At 47.4% G+C, this 21,287-nt stretch overlaps 1 protein-coding gene across 1 annotated transcript in view; it reads right to left on the bottom strand.

Moving 5' to 3' along the window:
* Positions 1 to 21,287, bottom strand: part of uggt2 (UDP-glucose glycoprotein glucosyltransferase 2) — a 50,872-nt gene that overhangs the window by 18,650 nt on the left and 10,935 nt on the right. Inside the window, exons 14-29 of the mRNA XM_056289823.1 lie at positions 19,026 to 19,111; positions 18,753 to 18,888; positions 18,337 to 18,468; positions 18,053 to 18,217; positions 17,274 to 17,397; positions 17,083 to 17,181; positions 14,829 to 14,923; positions 11,396 to 11,602; positions 9,866 to 9,997; positions 8,278 to 8,408; positions 7,746 to 7,841; positions 7,404 to 7,506; positions 6,311 to 6,390; positions 4,471 to 4,660; positions 3,650 to 3,808; positions 2,597 to 2,682 (exon numbers count right to left, since the gene is read on the bottom strand). Coding sequence (XP_056145798.1) covers positions 2,597 to 2,682; positions 3,650 to 3,808; positions 4,471 to 4,660; positions 6,311 to 6,390; positions 7,404 to 7,506; positions 7,746 to 7,841; positions 8,278 to 8,408; positions 9,866 to 9,997; positions 11,396 to 11,602; positions 14,829 to 14,923; positions 17,083 to 17,181; positions 17,274 to 17,397; positions 18,053 to 18,217; positions 18,337 to 18,468; positions 18,753 to 18,888; positions 19,026 to 19,111 — 2,021 coding nt within the window. The remainder of the gene's footprint in view (positions 1 to 2,596; positions 2,683 to 3,649; positions 3,809 to 4,470; positions 4,661 to 6,310; positions 6,391 to 7,403; positions 7,507 to 7,745; positions 7,842 to 8,277; positions 8,409 to 9,865; positions 9,998 to 11,395; positions 11,603 to 14,828; positions 14,924 to 17,082; positions 17,182 to 17,273; positions 17,398 to 18,052; positions 18,218 to 18,336; positions 18,469 to 18,752; positions 18,889 to 19,025; positions 19,112 to 21,287) is intronic.

The following is a 21,287-nucleotide window of genomic DNA, read 5'->3' as shown; positions in this document are numbered from 1 at the left end:
GTGCCGCTAACCACAAGAATAATGGTGCTGCCAAGGTGAAAAATGACATCACCTTTTAGCTTCACCTGGAGGATTGGGGAATAAATCTCGGGTGTCTGATATGATTTCAGAGGAACCCAGGGCTGTATGTGTCCTAAATCTTGCATGAGGATGGCCAGAGAGGGCAATTTCTGCCATGGGGAGGGACATCCACCGTATCGCATCCACGTAGCCGCCCATGCGGAGACTGGATCGGGGCCCAGAAGGACTCTACCTCTTGACAGAAAGCGAAATAAGATTCTCACTGACTTCTATTTATGACAGTAGAGGCAACGTCGTGACGGGCAGTGAGCGATTCGTACAGGGGAGTACTCTGATTTGATTTCACCTTGTTTTCTACAGTCTGCGCTAAGCAGAGAACAGACAAAAATAGAAAATAGAAATGAAGTCACGGTCTCACCGATACTCATTTTATAGCGAACGCATAAGACCAATTCTAGAGAAAGCAACGTTTCACTTTGTCTGGGGGAACTGGAGAAAAGAAAAAGAAAAGCAGACATCCGCGGTCCAGCGCTGTGTAAACAGCCTCTGACGGGTATGCCGGACCAACGGCTGAAACAGATATTGGGCTGCTAATTTGCCCCAGTTTGGAGAGGACGGTATGGTAGGTGACCAGCCGAATCATCCCTCCACTCTATCTTGTCTTTAATAGCGCCTCTCTCCTCCCACCCTCGTCTCCCTCCCAGTCTGTGCAAAGCACAAACTCCCTGCACTCATCAAAACCCGGAGCTGCCACGGTGACAGCAGCTCTCTCTGGTTACCATAGCGATGGGCTTCATACCTTCCACCCATATACAGAGGGAGCTGAGACAACCCTGGCTCCTCGATGCATACGGAGTTGTCTTACTTAGGATTGCTGTATGCTGGTCATAATCACGCCTATATACAGGGACGGACAAGTGAAGAGAGCAGCAAAAATATAGCTACACACACACACACACACACACACATATACTAGAGTTGTCCTGGTCCGATCCAAGATATCGGTATAGGAGCCGATAAAGGTTCATTCATTTTAATTGATTAGTATCGTCTGTGTTAAGCCTGATCAAATTCCCGACCTTTGTCTACCCCCTCCCCCAATCGAACGTGGCCAATTACCCCACTCTTCCGAGCCGTTCCGGTCGCTGCTCCACCCCCTCTGCCGCTCCAGGGAGGGCTGCAGACTACCACATGCCTCCTCCCATTAAGGTGGAGTCGCCAGCCGCTTCTTTTCACCTGACAGTGAGGAGTTTCACCAGGGGGACATAGCGCTTGGGAGGATCATGCTATTCCCCCCAGTCCCCCTCCCCCCCGAACAGGCGCCCCGACCGACCAGAGGAGATGCTAGTGCAGCGACCAGGAAACATACCCACATCCAGCTTCCCACCCGGCGACACGGCCAACTGTGTCTCTAGGGACACCCGACCAAACTGGAGGTAACACGGGGATTCGAACTGGCGAGCCCCGTGTTGGTAGTCAACAGAATTGGAGTCCATGGCACCCAGATGCCCCCTTTGTCTATTTTAACCCCTTGTGCTCCCTCTAAAGAAGGTGTCATCTAGTTATTAATGCCCCGTTGCCCTTCATCTGGGTGTGTTAAACTGACTTCATCCACAACTTGCAGCAGCGAGACACGTGTTCTAAAAAGTCAACAAGTGATAACGGCACTGTGGAACCTCTTCAAATCGTTAGATGAAGGCTATCTATCTAATAGTCTTTTTACAGTTTGCTTACTCTGCTAGTCTGTAAAAAAACAAATGAAAACCATTAACGGACAGCTGTGAGGCTATTTTTTACTATATGTAGAACTATTAAAATGTCAAGCACACCTTACATGAACTGAATTGGCTTCACTAACTTCTGGAGGTGTGCACCGTGCCGCTGTATTATGCAGGAAAGCATGAATATTGAATCAGGACTCGGTACCAGCAGATTATCAATATTAAATTACTCAGCTTGGTTAGGGTAAAAAAAAAAATCTTGATGTGGCGACATCCCATATTATATACACACACACACACACATATATATATATATATATACACATATATATATACACACACACACACACACACACACATATACATACATACACACAGATACAGGAAAAAATGTTTTAATGCATTGCATCTCTCTCTTTCTCTCTTTTCCTGTATCTGTGTTGATATTCCGCTCCTCATTAGTTGGGCACTTATAACACCATTGACAGTTTTGAAAAAAAAACCCGCTATATATATATATATATATAACTTAAAAGAAACACTCAACAGTATGGAAAGCAAAATAATCCAGTCAGTCATATATATATATATATATATATATATATATACACACACAAACAAACACACACACACACACACATACTGACAGCTGACAGATTGACAGCTGATGATTGCTTATGGCATGAAACAGGCTTGTACTGTCTCACAGAGAATTTACTTGAATCACTGGAATATATATATATATATATATATATACACACACACACACACACACACACACACAGTCAATATATATCAATATATATAAATATGTAAACACAAAATGTATACAAATATAAACATTGAATACTCACGCTAGAACTTGATAGATCTCTTCCGACCTCCCTTTACGTAACTTTAGGTTCCATGCACCAGGATTCGCTTTCAACTGGAAGTAGCCCTGTAGTGGTGAAAACAACACGAGGTTGAGGGCTTGCTGGTACCTCATGTTGACACCTCTATCAAGTTCTTTCTCCTGCAGCCAGGCTGCAAAGTCATATATTTGACTGACTGTCCAAATGTCATCTATGTAAAACAAGGACACACCGTTTCACAGATGCAAAGCACAACTGTTGTTTGTCTTTACTGTGAACAGAATGATAAAAGATCATTATCTCAAGTTTGTAATTGGAAGTAGGCCTAATACTGACTGCACATTTTCAATTGAGCAGCTAATGTTACAAATGATTTATCCTGACTGGACGCACAACACGGATATTGTAAAATAGACGGTTTTGCACCAGTTCAACGGAGCTGCAGTTAGTGTGTCTGATTCATGTTTCTAGCCGACCAACAACCCAGAGAAGCAAGCTGACACTTTCCTTTGAACCTGTGCTGTCAGCAGTCTTGGCATACAACACCGGGAAATTGCATGTCAATGTGTCCTTGACAGAGTTAATCTGCCGGTGGAGTTCAGGTTCTCCACCTGCGAAGGCGATCTTTATTGATTATTAAGAAGCGCTTATAATAATTCCGTCCTTAAAAACTTTTTTTAAAAGACTGATTTGCTCGAGCATGTTAAAGGTGACAGAGCGCGTCATACTTGCACCTTTGTCGATGGGGTTTCTGTGAAATGTTACCTTTAATGAAACTGAATGTGCAGTAGCAAGTGATGGAATACGAGGGAGAGGTGAAGAAATAATAGTGGTGGATATGCAGAGAACAATATATTTTGCCAATTTTCTTACAAATATATCTTTACATACACTCACTTGAAAAACAAAAAAAATTGGGGGGGGTACCCCCCCACCCGAATCTACACAGATGGTACAGCTAAACATCTGGACTGAATGCCAGTTTGTGAGCGAGTGAGTGTGCTTCACGTCTGTCAGTGCAACAGAAGAATGGCGGGCGGGGTTACCACTGACCAGGTTAGCCATGACAATAGTGTCGTGCATTAGGGGGTCCTGACTCATGCCCAGGGTGAACTGCAGGCCTCGGGGGGGCTGGCCGGTGGAAAGGTCAAAACAGTGGCCTTCCAGCAAAAGGTGTTCCAGCTCATACTCTGCAGTCACCACCCCGCTCACCTGCAGGAAGAACACCACGCATTAGAAGTACACAAACCGAGAGCAAAAACTATTTACAGATCCCCTCTTTCCCACCTATGCAGGGACCAGAGCCCTAGAAAGAGAGAGTTACATCAACTCCGTAGACATCAATGGGTCAATTATTTAACAGCAATGGTGGATCATAGGAGCCCCGGATAGTTCCAAACAGTGCGACCCAGGGCAATAGGATTTCTACGGCAAAGGTATGTTTCTCGCATTAATCAAAGGTTAATTTAGATTTAAGAAGCTACAGTTGACATTTTAATGATGACCATTTTACAAGCACGTTTGAATCAAATTAACGATGTAATTTAAAGCGTGATAGCTCGTCAATTTCAAACAAAATATTAGTTTTAATGTTCCTACACATGCGCATAGAATATGTGTCACGTTGGAATATATCTATATCTATATATAAATGTAAAAATCTGAAAATATTGGTTAGTAGTTACCAGAAATCGCAGCTAAGCAGTTCATTTAAATGACCCGCCAAGCTTCGTTTGGAACTATTCGGCGGCTACATGAACCACGTGACCCTCTTGCGTTCTGACCCCTCATTGACGTAACTCTTTCTAGGGCTCTGGGAGGGACTAGGTAATATGACGGGAGGTGGGTGAAGACTGATGAGTGGCATGCAGCACCTCCTGCAGGTGGATGTTGTCCAAATCGTGGGGGCTGCGAACTGCCTCCACCATCCAGCTCTCCGGGGTGATCATGCTCAGGGTGAGGAGAGGGGACTCGGGGAGGTCTGTGAAACGGGCGACGGGTCCCGGGGATACTGTGTCGTTGGCCAAAAACATCACATCAGGCTCCAACACGAAACGGTAGAAGCTGCACAGGAAGGGACAGTGATTAGGAACATGGTGTACGCCAGCCCATTAAAACGAATACATTTTACAACACTCAAGAATGAGGATTAAGACGGTGCCACGTGTTTTTATTTTGCAGCGGCTTGGGAACAGATAACCCTCAAATGCTGGAAAGCTTTCAAGACTTTTTGCCACCCTACTGAGACAGCAGCTCTATTCAACAACAGCAGTCCTCTCATCGGCAACAGCCAAAATATAGATGCGCTGTGCAACAGTCTCCTTTCTAGGACAGGAGAGATGGGTTGTGTTGTGACAGCTGGGGTTATACAATCTCTTCCAAGTCAGGAATCTAGGAATCTAATACAGTTATCGCCAGTGTCTCTGCTAAGCCAATGACAGAAAAATCTGCCATAGTCTGTGTGCACCAGACATGTTCCCCCTTTTCTCCATTATCACGCAGAGCGCAGGTTAGCTCCAGGCAAATCCTCATGCTAATTACTTTTCTTCTCTGTGCCCTCTGACGTTAAGGAGTCATAATGAGTGGAAGCGACGTGCCAGACAATTAATATTACCAACAACTTTCTTTTGTGCTTTGAATGCCACCTCCCAATCCCTGGAGGTACATCATCACATTTTCCCACAGGAAGATTTCTCAAAAGTTAATTTCAGCCACAGCAGCCCATCTTCCTCTGGAGCAGAGCGGAGTCATGAGAGAGGGGCTGTTGACTCCTGGGGTGAAAAGAGAGCTGCATATGAAGTTTGCGGGGGGGGGGGAGATTAAATTACTGAGGCATAACCCGGTCAGCAGAGGAAACACTCCCTCTCTATTGGATTGGTCCCAATTTGAGGGCTGACCAATTCTCCACAGAAGAAAAGTCAGGAGGAGGAGGGGGAAGAGCAGCTGGCTGGTCTCTTTTGCCGATTGTCCCCCGTGTAGGGGGTGTATACCAATTATCCCTCCGATGGGGGAGGAAAGGGGGGGGTGCTGCCAAAAGCGGCGGTAGCTTGAGGTGCGGGGATGAGGAACTTCCAAACCAGCATTTCAGCAGGGAGAGGGACCCTTAGGGGGAGTGGGCTTCTGTTTACGAAACTCATCGGCTGTTTGAAATTAGAAGTCCCAACTCGTCCCCCTCATCTGGCTCTTGGAGAGGAGAGCCAAATATATGCAAAGAAGGGAAAACAAGAAAGATATTCCTTTTTTAGTAGACTTTTACTTTAAAAATAGAGTAAACTCCTTCACATTTTCCTCAATGAAGAAAATAAACACACTGCAGGAAGTCAGGGATACTATCAGGCCAGATTATTCTGGAACATAATTGATTACATAATTAATCTTTTGGTAAAGACGAAAAGCACTGCCAGATTACATAACAACAATTCACCTTGTGATAATTATAAATGTTAATCATCATATTCAGCCTTTCATGTGTTCCTTATTTTCCCCCCTTGCAGTCTTGAACCTCAACAGTTGGACGGCATAAGCAATTTGCCCTGAGCTGCGAGGGGAGGCCCCAAGCAATAAGGTGATGTTATTAAGCAGATTGCATCTGTGTAGTACAGCCTTAGAGAGGGAGGGGGAGAGGAACAGAGGAAGAGGTGTTAAGATCGGGATGGTCCGAGGATACACACGAGCCTAACAGGAAGTTTAATTACGGCAGACGCTGCAGCTTACCTCTTGAGGGGCATCTCAGACAGCTTGGCCCTGCAATTCATAAACACCTGCAGTTTCAGATTGACCACTTGACTGAGCACCTGCAGGGGGCACAAGAGGAGAGACCCAGTTAGCACTTGGAGGAAAATACACCCAGCATAGCATGGAGGCTGACATATTACAAGACACACACACACACACACACACACACACACACACACACAAGCCTTTCGCTGAAGTGGAGACCTAAAAGCTAAAAGCCAGAAGTAAACGCTCGACATTTCGCTGCTCACTTCTCTACAACTGCTACGTAAGCACTCAGCGGGTTCTCCATAGACGGAGAACACCCGTTACTGTTGACGGTCATAAGGTGGTGGTCAATAAGGAAATAATGAGCCATTAGTGGTGTAATTGACACACTTGGGGCTGGCTTTAATAGCCATGATAACCAGCTGTATTGCTGATTCAGTGACGGTACGAACTCTCACACCACTGTAAAATGTACAGAAGGAAAGAAAAAAAAAACTGTTACTGAACATGGCTGGCTGGCTGGCTTGCTAGCTGAATCAGACGGCAAGGTGAGTCATCTTTTTGTGCTCCCTCAGTCACCAGAGCTGCCTCAGTACAGCCAGCCTCCAGCAAGCAATTGTTCAGAGAGCCAGCAGGTTTCCAACGGTGAAAGCTGAGGGGGGGTTCAAACAACTCTACCGGGTCAAACGATCGATAGATAGATATATAAATATATATGACACATTTTGTGTCAGCCCACAAAGACCAGGTGACCCTTGCAAACACATCCAACTTTTACGTACTGATCAATCTCGTAGACTTTTATTTGTAAGAGTTAGCAAATCAAAGAAGGTGCCTTTCAGACTAAACAGACTGGTCGAAAAGTGAGTTTGAACAGGGGGGCAGGAGGTCATTACATCAATATGCGGACATTGGAAAAACAAAACAAAGCAAAACAAGGAACTTCTGTCTGAACTTTTGCACCTTCCTGGGCTTTGTGTTGCTGTATGTTCCCTTTTGAGTGAGAATTCTTTTTTTTTTTAAAGAGTGTCCTTGCTGGGGCAAGGAATCAATGGAGAGCGGAGTAGAAGAGAAAACAGCTTACAATGAGCAGAGATGACATCTTCTGCGCCTCCCTGGTGAGAGGGTCAACTATGGCCACCGTATTGTAGGAGACCTCGTTTTCTCGCGGGGAGAGATACAGCACGCTGTGGAGAAAGACAGTGACAGAGACAGCGATAGAGAGCGATAGAGAGAGAGAGAATTGACTCAGTTCCAGCAATGTGTGATTACGACGGTCCTTGTTCAGCAGAACAGCAAATCCAACAACTCGCTCGCCGCGGTGCTCCAAATGACATACAGGGCAATTTCATCACATCCTTTACAACAAAAGGTGAGTAGAAACTGGCTGGTGTGAGTGCACAGTCGTGGCAAACATTCCCCCCACCTGTGGCTGTCGTTGACAAAGTGGATGTCCCTCCTGGTCTCTCCTTTGAGGGCTGCAGTGAGGAGGGCATCGACCTTCATGACCAAGTCGCTGGCTCTGGGGTACAGCAAGGTCAGTCCATCACTTATTATCGATACTTGTTAGGTTTGTCAGCCAGAGCCCACGCTATGTGATCTCAAGCTCTTTCAGAGGGTGGTCCTATGAATCAGTGAGACGGCTACCTTCAACCTGGACTAATGGCCGTCCCCCACCGCTAGGGAGGAGTTGCTTTCTATACTCAGCACTTATATCGAAGAGTTGAAAGGAGCAGAGGGAGGAAGAGGCTTGTTTGTGTTCAGGAGCTGTTTAGACTCGAAAGGATATGAAAAGCGCTTTGGAGTAAAAAGATACGAGTATGTCCCTCGATAACATCTACTGCCACTACCGCCTTATAACGTCACACTCAGATGTTCATCATAAACAATGAGAGCAGGGTTGGCAGATACAGATATTCATTTCAGACAACAAGGCAAGGAAGAGAAACACAACATACTGCTTTGCCTTCATCCCCATCTGTTTGACTCTGGCTTTGACTTTCTCCGCGGAGGTGCTGACTGTAATCTTCTCTAACAAATGGAAATCCTCCACAGTGAATTCCTCCTGCTCCTCAAACGGCCCGAGGATCTAATGTTGGAGAGCATAATGCAGTCAGTACAAGAGCTTTCTAATTCCTTTCCGGGACATGTTTTATTTAGCATGTGCCCCAGCGGTGTGAATGAAACGCGTTGTTTCATCCGCTGAAGAGTCATCTGAAGCGATGACGCCCCCCCATGTAGAGAGGAGGCGATCCCCAGCTCTCTATGCCACTGCTGCAGAGGAACGGAAAATGATATTAATTGTTAGTGCCATCTCAGGGGTCAACCTCTTCATCCGTGCCTGTCAGCACTGCAACTGCTGAGACATCAGTCATTAGCTCAGCACAATATCATACATAAACACACACACACACACACACACACACAACCTTGCATCAGGAAGGTTAACAGGCTAGGCATAAACAGAGCCAGAGCAAGGAACCACTACATCTCCTACCTTTAAGTTTGTGTGCAGCTATCCTTCCACCCCCCACCTTCTTTCGCCCCAATTGTATCCGATCAATTACCCCACTCTTCCATCTGAGCTGTCCCGGTCGCTGCTCCACCCCCTCTGCCAATCCGGGGAGGGCTGCAGACTACCACATGCCTCCTCCGATACATGTGGAGTCGCCAGCCCTTCTTTTCACCTGACAGTGAGGAGTTTCACCAGGGGGGATGTAGCGCGAGGGAGGATCACGCTACTCCCCCCAGTTCCCCCTCCCCCGAATAGGCGCCCCGACCGACCAGAGGAGGCGCTAGTGCAGGGACCAGGACATGTAGCCACATCCGGCTTCCCACCCACTGACACGGCCAATTGTGTCTGTAGAGGCGCCTGACCAAGCCGGAGGTAACACGGGTTTTCGAACCGGCAATGCCCGTGTTGGTAGGCAACGGAATAGACCGCCACACTACCCAGACGCCCACGTGCAGCTATCCTTATTAGGACATTGCATTGACTTCCATTCATTGCGGACAGTCTAACCCAAACCCTAACCTTAACCAATTCATGCCCTAACCTAACCCTAACCTTACCCTAACGTCAAGTCTCACCCAACCCCTCACCTGAACCAGGACCTCAGAGATGACAGTTTGCCTTATTAGGACGGCGCTTTGGTCCCCATGAGGACAACCGGTCCTGACAAGGTGAGCATTTATATTGGAAAAGGTCTCCAAACAGTAACAAAAAACACACACGCGCGCACACACACACACAAACACACCCTTTGGGAAACAGGCATCATGCTGACTAGGCAGTTATATGGAAGCCCTTTGAAACTAAAGCATAAGGAAAATACTCTTTAGTGCAACATCAGAGAAAAACCTACAGATCCACTGCACTTTACCAGCTGACGCCGGCCGCATCCACCCAGCGTCTCACCTCTCTGACGACAGAACCTGCTTCACTACAGCTCTGGCCAGACGGTTATGGTGAGAGGCTGTCAGTCGGTCGTTTACCATGTCTCCTCTGTTGGAGATGTGTGAATAGCAGAGCTGGTGTCCACTCACCCTGCCATTGCTGACCACTGCCCTCTGCCCGGGACTCAGCTTCAACACGTCTCGGCAGAACAGCTGCTGGCTGCGGACGAAATCCACCTCCAGCGTGTTGTACTTCTTTTCAAAGGCATCTTCATCCATGCCCTACGGCAAAACAACAAATGTTTGTTTAGCACATTGGACGTATTGATTGTTATACCAGTTCGCACATGTCTGGACGCTGTGTGATGTATGGTCCAACGGGCTGGCTCGAGGACATTTCCCCCGTTCCCGGCTGTCTGAAACGGAGTCTGAACGACACATTGACATAAAGTGTGATGTATGCCGTGCAACAAATCACTCGGTTATTCGCAAAATCGTTGGAGCCCTGCGTCGGAGCAATCAGTGCCGTTCTCAAACATAAATATTTCAGCCGGAGGACCGGGCTGTCAGATATGCACATGCGTGAAAATTAGAGGAGATTAATCAATTTGTAATTAATCTAACAAACTTTTAATTAAACATTGGCCATTTTGTCTATAACAAATCAGGTACGATAGCGCAGGGGGTGGTGGTGGTGGAGAAGGTGTTGGTGGTGGTGGTGGGGGGGTGGTGTTGTGGAGTCTGGTTATTAGTTTCTCCAACATTTCTCTCCCCGAGAGAACAGGTGAAATACCAATAATGTCAGCACAACTCAGTCAGCAAGTCTGTCTGGCAGCCAATAAACTCATATCCCTGGACTGTGGGTCCCAGCTCACATGGCCGGCACATGTACCCGTCTTCCCTGTGCTATTTCCAGCCCAATCTGTCCCCGCTGCTGAACAGAGGAATAACTGAGGGGCAGTTCGCCACGGTCATTTCCCGACACAGCCCGCGTTATACAACCCACGGCTGGCGGTTCATTGGCTATTTCCTACTGCTAATGAGGGGGAGACAGAAACTCGCCTGTCTGGCGATGAGCTGACCTTCACATGATTTTTTTTCTCCTTCTTTTTAGTCATAAGCTCTGCGCTGGAGAATCGCGTCTGTGCATGTGAGAACGCCAGGGACCGCAGCATGCCGGGAGAGGGGAGAGTAAGGGCCGTTGCTCGGTCCGACACAACCGGATCACGCTACCCTGAACAGCAAGCGGGGGGGGGGGGGGGGCTCGGCTATTCACCGGGTCCTCCCTTGAGACCAGGTATCCACCAACACTTCCTATTTAAAGATTCAGCGCGTGACGCGCTCCTAGTGCCGGCCGCTCTGACAGATCAAGTGGAACTGACAGTGAGTAGGCCGCTCGCCTGGGCAGCCACCGGCCGCGGAGCATCAGGCGTTCTCTGAATGTGTTCCGCTAGGTGATATTCAAAAGAGCAACAGGGAGATATGCTCATCAGTCACTATTTTCCCGGGTGTGCTCTTGGAATCGAGAGCGCGAGAGCAAGCGGGGCTTTGCAAGCGGCCGATAGCGCGTTTAAAATCTCAGCCTCCCTCACATCGGAAATATGAAATAAATGCAAATAAAAACTTCAGTTAAGACTCTCGCAGCTGCAAAATGCAACACCCCCCCTCCCCATCTCTTACCTGAAGCAGTAAGTCCTTCATCTTTGCTCCTCGACGGAGGAGGCGAATGCTCTCCTCTTTTAGGAGGTGCTGCACAAAGTCTGCGGCGGCCTTGTTCTTCTGGGTGAGCAGCGAGGCCCAGACGGCCCTGTACAGCACGGTGTTATCTTCGCTGGGCTTACTGGCGGGGTTATCAATCACCCCAACACGAACTCCAGCGCTGGCCCTCTGCTCACACACACACACACACACACACACACACACACACACCCACACACACGTTACACAAAAAACACACATTCCCGTGTGTCAGCCGGCGGTGGGCGTCATAAAGAGAACAGGCTTGCTTTTGTCCCTTCAAAAATTTGAGAATGTGTTTTTATTTATTTATTTTTTTTTGTACAAATAAAGAATGCCGGTTGGTTGAGTTGAGCCCAATTCGTTTATAGACGCCAACGCTTTTCTGAGACACCTGCACTGCAGATCCTTTTAAGGACACACAGCAGAAAGCGACACGGTGAGCGGACACAACGCCTGTGCAAGACGCGGTGTTCGTTTTCCCGAAAACAGCCAAATGCAGACAAGCGTTCTGAAAATAATCTTCGGTGGTTTTGGGTCACCGTGTTCGGCTGTCACCCGCAGACGAGCGAGGTGTGGACTCGCGACGTGTCTCTCTGCTGTGTTGACGTGGTTATTTCTCACAGAACGGCAACTGCAGCACTTGTGGAGCAGACGGGCCAAGGTGAAATGTGTCCCAGATGAATTCAACATGTTCATTCCTCCCTGGATTTAGCATGGCAGCCCATAATTAAAAAGTCCATCAGCGCACAACTCCTAGACTACATAAAAAGCATAATTCGCCACGGCGTTGAGGCAGGGCACGTGTTTGGGGAAGATTAATTTCACCAAATCCACTTGAATACTAGGGCCAAGAATCTGGCGATACGACATGTATCAGCATACAGTATGAGTCAATATATTGCGATACTGTAAGCAAGGGTATATATCGCAATATATTGTGATTTCATAGGCCTGTGCCCCCCCCCTTTTATCCCCAAATGTACTTGGCCAATTACCCCACTCTTCCGAGCCGTCCCAGTCCACTGCTCCACCCCCTCTGCCGATCCGGGGAGGGGTGCAGACTACCACATGCCTCCTCCCATACATGTGGAGTCGCCAGCCGCTTCTTTTCACCTGACAGTGAGGAGTTTAACCGGGGGGACGTAGCGCATGGGAGGATCACGCTATTCCCCCCCCACAATGGGCACCCCGACCAACCAGAGGCGGCGCTAGTGCAGCGACCAGGACACATCCGGCTTCCCACCCGCAGACACGGCCAATTGTGACTGGAGGGATGCCCGACCAAGCCGGAGTGAACAAGGGGATTCGAACCGGCGATCCCCGTGTTGGTTTGCAATGGAATAGACCGCCACGCTACCCGGACCTGTGTTCTTTGTGTTTGCGCTACTTCCTGTTTCAGTTTATGTTGTTACGTTGGAGTGGAAGAGTCAAATGGCTGGAGACAGATTAGAACACTGCTATCGAATGGTCGAGGGTTTACACACGACACAAAATGAACCACTGTCTGCCATTAATGTCTGCCTGTAAACTATTAATTAAAAATCGATTGTGTTTTTGAGAATCGATACAGTATTGCAAAACACATCGCAATACGCACGTGTATCGATATTCCCTTACACCCCTGACAGTGATCTGTCTGATCCATACTAAAGAGAAATACAACCATCAGCCAAAACATTAAAACCACCTGAGGTCACGGCCACCAGGGAACACTGCTGCCATGAAGGGGTGTACTTGGGTTGCACCAATGTTTAGGCAGGTGGTGCATGTCAAAGTAACATCCACCTGAATGCCAGGACCCAAGGTTTCCCAGGAGAACACTGCCCAGAGCATCACACTGCCTCCGCTGGCTTGCCTTCTTCCCATAGTGCATCCTGGTGCCATCTCTTCCCCAGGTTAACGACACACACCCACCCGGTCGTCCACATGATTTAAAAGAAAACATGATTCATCATGCCAGACCACCTTCTCCCGCTGCTCCATGGTCCAGTTCTGATGCTCACGTGCCCATTGTAGGTGCTTTCAGCAGTGGACAGGGGGCATCATGGGCACTCTGACCGGTCTGCAGCTATGCAGCCCCATACGCAGCAGGGTGTGATGGACTGTGTGTTGGGACATCTGTCTATCATAGCCAGCATTAACTTTTTCCGCAGTTTGAGCTACGGTAGCGCTTCTGTGGGATCGGACCAGACGGGCCAGCTTTTGCTCTTCATGCGCATCATGGAGCCTTGGGCACACATGACCCTGTCCCTGGTTCACCTGCTGTCCTTCTTTGGACCACTTTTGGTAGGTACTGACCACTGCTCACCAGGAACACCCCACAAGATCTGCCATTTTGGAGATGCTCTGACCCAGTCGTCTAGCCATCACAATTTGGCATTACATTACATTACATTACAGTCATTTAGCTGACGCTGTTATCCAAAGCGACTTACCATAAGTGCATTTAACGTAGGAAATCAGGAGAACTATTAGTCATCAGAGGTCATAAGTGCATCTAAACAAGCATCTAAGAGCAAAACCAGTGCTAAAGTAAAGGCGCAAGAAAGAGATTTTTCTTTTTAATGAGTGAATACAATAAGTGCTAAGAACAAGTAGCAGGGTAGTAGTTCTTAAAGAGGTGAGTTGTCAAGCTGCACCGGAAGATGGGCAGTGACTCCGCTGTCCTGACATCAGTGGGGAGTTCATTCCACCACTGTGGGGCAGGACAGAAAAGAGCCGTGACCGGATCGATCGGCAGCAGGGGCCTCTGCGCGACGGGGCAACCAGGCGTGCCGAGGCAGCAGAGCGAAGCGGTCGGGCGGGGGGTGTAGGGCTCGACCATGGCCTGGAGATAGGAAGGAGCTGTTCCTTTCACTGCCCTGTAGGCTAGCACCAGAGTCTTAGACTGGATGCGAGCAGCTACTGGGAGCCAGCGTAGGGACATGAGAAGGGGAGTTGTGTGGGAGAACTTAGGGCGGCTGAACACCAGACGAGCTGCAGCTTTCTGAACAAGCTCCAGAGGTCTGATGGCCGACGCCGGGGCGTCAGCAAGGAAGGAGCTGCCGTGGTCCAGCCGGGAGATGACCAGAGCCTGGATGAGCACCTTGGCCCTTGTCAAAGTCGCTCAGATCCTTACGCTTGCCCATTTTTCCTGCTTCAAACAAACTTCTAAGAACTGACTGCTCACTTACTGCCTAATATATCCCACCCCTTTGAAGGGGCTATTGTAACAACAGAATCAATTCCACTCACTTCACCTGGTCAGTAGTTTTAATGTTTTGGCAGTTGTGTCTTGTTAAGCATTCCCTTACAGGATCTGATGGAGTGATTATCAATAGGGTTATTTATTAATATTAGGGAAAGGGGTTGGTAGAAAGCACAGGAGTCTTACCATGTGTTTCAGAGCACTGAGCAACAGTTTTCTCCCTGAGGCATTCTCAAAGTCTCCGACTATCCACATTGTCACACCACTCATTCCGTCCTCATCTAGAGCATAACAACAATCAGCAGTATCAACTAGAGCTGTCGATTAGTACGGTAAAAACACATCAAACTGCATGTAACGGTATACACACACACATATTTATATATATACACACCAACACACACACACACACACACACACACACACATCATCGTCTGTGTATGGTAAGATTTGAGTCTCCCCCATGTCCTCCTCCCACGTCTCCATGGTGACGTTGGTCATCACCTGGACCCTGTTTGGCATCCCCCTCATCACATTTTTTTTATGTAGTTTATAAATCCATATCATTTTGTTATCCTGTTTCAATGTTGTGTTCCTCTCTTTCTGCGGTGTGTGACTAATGTTTTTTCTTGTCTCTTCTCCCGCGTGTGTGAATGGTGTGATGTGAGTCTCTCTTATGTGCATGTGTAGGCTGTCCTCCTGCCAGGTCTACATGGTGATGATGGTGGCCATGTGGCTCAGGTCCTGGGCTGTTCTGGTGGCATCTGGACACTGCTTGGCAACCTCCTCATCATATTCTTCATATATCTTATAATTCCAGTATAATTCTGTTATCCTCTTTCAGTGCTGTATTCTGTAGATTGTGTTTTATTCTGTCCACACAACATCCACTGCACATCTGTCTGTCTTGGGAGAGGGATCCCTCCTCTGTTGCTCTCCTGGAGGTTTCTTCCTATTTTTTCTCCCTGTTAGGTTTTTTTTTTGCAGGGGGGGGGGGTCCCCCCTTTTTTCTCCCCAGTTGTACTTGGCCAATTACCCTATTCCTATTTCCCGAGCCGCCCTGGTTGCTGCCCCACCCCCTCTGTTGATCCAGGGAGAGCTGCAGACTACCACATGCCTCCTCCGATACATGTGGAGTCGCCAGCCGCTTCTTTTCACCGGACAGTGAGGAGTTTCGCCAGGGGGATGTAGTGTGTGGGAGGATCACGCTATTCCCCCCAGTTCCCCCTCCCCCCTGAACAGGCGCCCCAACCGACCAGAAGAGGAGCTAGTGCAGTGATCAGGACACATACCCACATCTGGCTTCCCACCTGCAGATATGGCCAATTGCGTCTGTAGGGACGCCCGACCAAGCCGGCACTAACACAGGGATTCAAAGAGGCGATCCCCGTGTTGGTAGGCAATTGAATAGACCGCCACGCTACCCTGATGCCTGTTAAAGGTTTTTTTAGGGAGCTGTTCCTTATCCGATGCGAGGGTCTAAGGACAGGATGTTGTGTTGCTGTAAAGCCCACTGTGGCAAAGTTGTAATTTGTGATATTGGGCTACACATATAAAACTGACTTGACTATATACCTATCATATTCAAGTACTATTCCAGTGAGTTTGAGGGCAATGTATCCCATGATTACACAAGGCCATTGCCCCACACTCTTTCCATTTTCCGTCGGCAAAGGTATTTTAAACAATTTTCTCTCTCATTATACATTTTGATGCTTAGCTGGCTGTTAGTAAGAGCTGCTAATCCTTTAAAAGGGTCTCTGTTCTGGCCGTACATGGGCAGTGAGAAGGTGGCAAGAGGGGAAATGAAATCTCTTGAGAGTGTGTGTGTGTCTGTGTGTGTGAGAGAGAGCGTTAATTAAAGGTGGAGGGAGAGAGCAAGAAAAAGACAAGACTACTGAGAGCTCACTATATTAGTAGAGCACTGTGCCACCTGTCACAGCTTTATTCCTCCACTCAGTCAGTAAGGCAGACAATGAGTCAGTCAGCATGGCAATGAGGGAGGGGAGAAGGCGGTCAGCCTCAGTATTAGTGCAAGGACACCTCCACCCAAAGCCTGAGCGGTGAAATGTGGATGCGATGACTGTTTAGACTGCTGGCCTGAAGCCAATCAGCGAACCCAGCAATTATTTTGTCGAAAGCAGTCTGTCAGCCTCACCAAAGGACAATTTCACACTCAGATAGAGCCACTTCAATACAGCGTTGTATTACTAATTTGTGTTTAGCTACTGCTCGCTGGTGAGGTGTTCCACATACAGTCCAAATATACCACAGCTGTTCCACTTAAGCTGAGTTGCAAATGTTGGAAAGTAGTTATTTGTACTTACATCTTGGACAACTTCAACCGCAGTCACTGTGGTACTGACCATGACCGCATGTATCTCCCTATGGGACTCTTCAACTAATTAGCAAGCAAGGCCTGCAATGAGTGAACTCTCACCATGTTTTGTGAAGTACTTCATTTTCTTAGCTACCACAGCAGTCTTGTCCTTAGATTCCAGGTAAGAAAACATGGTTTTGTCTTCCCAATCATCTACAACTGCAAACAAGAAACGAATCAAAGTTAAAAAGAGTTAAGACAAGTGAGTTGGTGAACATTTAGCAGGGGGCGACATGAGTGGCGGGAGTCACCTGGAGAGGCAGTGAAGTCAAGGTATTTTCGGTCTGTGCTGAGAATGAGAGGGTTGATCCTGGGCACCACGCTGGCCTGGTTCATCAAGTAGTCCACCACATCTGTCCCCTCATTCAACTGATCCTGGGTGCAGATCAAGAGTGACATCACTGTTAAATCTTCCATCCGCGTATGCTAAGGTCTTAGCTGAATGGTTGCAGGTGAGTTTTCCCAATGGCACCATCACCACAGCATCATGGTGAAAAGGCAAATTCTAGTTTTCCAGTTACAGGTGAAATACTTCCCTCTCTGATACCTCTGTGCTGTCAAACGTTACATCTTTTATATGTCACAAGATTTGAGATAATTATTCAACAAACTGTGTCTGTTCTTTAATAAGCAGCACCCAATTAATAAAATCAAGTAGGAAATTTATCAAATATGGAACCTGATGAATCTTCAGAACTTAGCTGTTGACCTGCGACACCTCTCTGAGAAAGAACTACACATCATTGCCACAAGTATACTAGAAGGCTGTGACAGAATTTGGACTTATTATGCCTCCATTGATCAAGGTACCTCAGCCTGGATTACAATCATCCGAATTAAGAAAAAGTACTCCACGCAGTATAGAATGTGTGCTAGCATGCGGCACATACAGCCCCAGGCTAATGACTTTGTGGCCCTGCTTTCTATTAATGACTGCCGACCAAATATACTTTGTAACATGATGGGCACTTCACAAGCAGAATAACGGTTGAACATGATGTTTGAGTCTGTTTCCAGAATCACGTCATACCATAAAGACAGCTCTCTGGAAGACGTTGGTGGTATCCATGATGCGCTGCAGGATGATGGTTTCCAACTCATCAGGATCCATCTCATCCGGGTTGAGAGGGACTCCATTGAAGAGAGCCAAAGGAAGGGGACCAAGACCGCTCTTCTTATAGAACTGGGCGCCAGCCTAGAGCAACAAAACACATGCTGATTTATCAGCTGTTACTTATCGTGAATCTTATCCATCTTATTCTTTTCCCCAGCAGAAGCAGAGGGAAAAGAGAAATATAAATTGTTTGGCCTTGCCTTTCGCCTGTCATCATACTCGGAATCTGTTCCAAGGATCCTTTCAATGTTGGCTTTCGGAAATTTCCTCTTGAGGTAGGAAGAGACGGTATTGACAGACAGGGTTTCTCCTATGTCGACTTTGCTGTACATCTGCGGGAGCGTGAAAAGGTAGATTTAACCATAACTCCTTTTTTTAAATCCCTACCACTATCAATAACCTCCATCCTCGCATGAAGGAGTAGATGCCTGCGGCAAAATTTTCTGTCGTCTAGTCCAATAATGTCTCACAGTGTAGGTCAACACTTGGCACAATGAAACAACTGACCTCTGAGACACTAAGAGATGCGAGGTGATGAGGGCTGCGCTTCAATAACGCAGGTAAGAAATGCTTGATAAAACAGAAGAGATTTACATGGGCGATATACTGTACTTACTGAGACCATGGAAATCAGTGCCTGAGATAAATCGTACTCGTCTGCAATGTAATTCAGCAATCGGTAAAAGGCGACCCCCGCATCCGAGAAGCCATCAATTTCATCTTCTGTACTGACGACGAACACAAATCCAATTCTATAGAAAGTGGGCAAAATAGTAGTAATCAAGTCACAAGCCAAGTACAAATCACCACTGAGTAGAGGCATTATCCCAAATAATAATAGTGTGCCACGTAGACAGATTCTGAGTGCTACCGAACTAAAAGCCTGCACCTGAGAGGAATCTTGTGCTTGTAGAATAGCTCTGCGAGTTTCACCAGCTCCATGCTGTCTTCCTGGACTGGATCTAGGAACAGCACCTGAAAACAGAAGAGATGGTACTTTTTTTACCCTACGGAGGTTACAGTTTGTGTGTAGTTTGTGAGAATGAACAATACAATGATTGCCAGAGGGTTAAGACGGTCACAGTCAAAGAAGCGAACGTATTTGAAAGTCAGTCAGTTATGCATTTCTATGACTGGCCCACATGCCATCAGCACTGCTCTGATGTATAGCACCCCTCCCATCCAGTGCTCCACCAAACAAACTACGAAATTCTCTCTGCAACCTACTTGTTCCTGTTAGTTATGAGTCACAGTAACTCAAAGACCCCAGTCACACCTAATATCAATATGAAATATGTATCCAGATACTTTATTTTTTATTTTGATATACTCTATTGATCCCCATAGAGAAATTGTGCTCTGCATTTAACCCATTCTAGCTGTGTAGCTAGGAGCAGTGGGCAGCCGCCGTGCAACACCCGGGGACCAACTCCAGTTCGTCTTGCCATTTCTCGGTCAGGGGCACAGACAGGAGTACTAACCCTAACATGCATGTCTTTTTTGATGGTGGGGGAAACCGGAGCACCCGGAGAGAACCCACCGCAGACATGGGGAGAACGTGCAAACTCTACACAGAGAACGACCTGGGATGACCCCCAAGGTTGGACGACCCCAGGGTTTGAACCCAGGACCTTCTTGCCATGAGGCGACAGCGCTAACCACTGCGCCACCGTGCTGCCCATGCTCTGGATAAGGAAAACATATATTCTTGCAAGGTGTCAACAGAGGTTGTCTGGCTCGGTTTGTGATTGGATCTCAGTCAGAATCAACCAAGTATAAATGTTATCCATACAGTGTGATCACATGATAGTACCACTCGGGGGACAGATACATCATCCTCATGGCCTGTAGCTGAACAAACTGCAGCTCATCCTGGAGGTTACCTTTACTCAAGCCGTTTTCAAACATGAACTTCAGACAATGTCCAGAGAATCGTGTCTGGACATTGTCTGGACTTGCTCTTCCACAAAAATTAGGCAGTCGAATAACACATCAATTATGAATCACTCATCTCGCTCTGAGACAGTGCGTTCTCATTTCTAACTCTAGCGCAGAGAGAGAGAGAGAGAGAGAGAGAGAGAGAGAGAGAGAGAGAGAGAGAGAGAGAGAGAGAGAGAGAGAGAGAGAGAGAGAGAGAGAGAGAGAGAGAGAGAGAGAGAGAGAGAGAGAGAGAGAGAGAGAGAGAGGTCTATGGTCTTTAAATGAAGTTTTACAGTATAGGACATTATTTTATTTGTTTATGTTGTAATGTGTAGGTATGCAGATCTTTTTAAAAAAAAATTCACCCCAATTGTACCTGGCCAATTACCCCACTCTTCTGAGCCGTCCTGGTCACTGCTCCACCCCCTCTGCTGATCCGGGGAGGGCTGCAGACTACCACGTGCCTCCTCCGATACATGTGGAGTCACAAGCCGCTTCTTTTCACCTGACAGTGAGGAGTTTCACCAGGGGGATGTAGCGCGTGGGAGGATCACGCTATTCCCCCCAGTTCCCCCTCCCCCCTGAACAGGCACCCCAACTGACCAGAAGAGGCGCTAGTGCAGCGACCAGGACACATACCCACATCCGGCTTCCCATCTGCAGACACAGCCAATTGCGTCTGTAGAGACGCCCGACCAAGTCGTAGGTAACACGGGGATTCGAACTGGCGATCCCAGTGTTGGTAAGCAACAGAATAGACCGTTACACTACCCGGATGCCTGGTATGTAGATCTTTTAAAAGACACATTTACGTTGAAATAAACACACCTATACAAGTAGCTATGTCTCTTGTTGTATTGGTTTGTCCTCTTATGGACATAATGAGCAAAAAGTATATTTGAATGGGTTCGAACCTATGTGTTTTTTTTGAAGTCAAATGTCGTTTTTGGTCAATTTTGACAACCCTGCTGTGAGTATTCCGGACAATGAGCTGCTCTATTCTTACATGGGCTCAATCGAACCCTGAACGGACTTTGTACTAGGGAGCTGGGCAGATAAAGTTCGTTTAATGTCAGGTCCGTTTAATTTGGACATCTGTGTTCTCACATACAGCGCCACTGGCTAATGTCTCCATCATCTGCAGTGCATATGTGAATACAGCTTCACGCTCCCTAAACTCAGGCTTGAATCACTCTCCCACAATATCAAACTGTAGTTACCTTCAACACAG

The sequence above is a fragment of the Lampris incognitus genome, chromosome 11 (assembly GCF_029633865.1).
Source record: "Lampris incognitus isolate fLamInc1 chromosome 11, fLamInc1.hap2, whole genome shotgun sequence".
NCBI lineage: Eukaryota > Metazoa > Chordata > Actinopteri > Lampriformes > Lampridae > Lampris > Lampris incognitus.
Note: the sequence above shows the minus strand (reverse complement) of the source record. Positions and strands in the feature narration are given on the sequence as shown.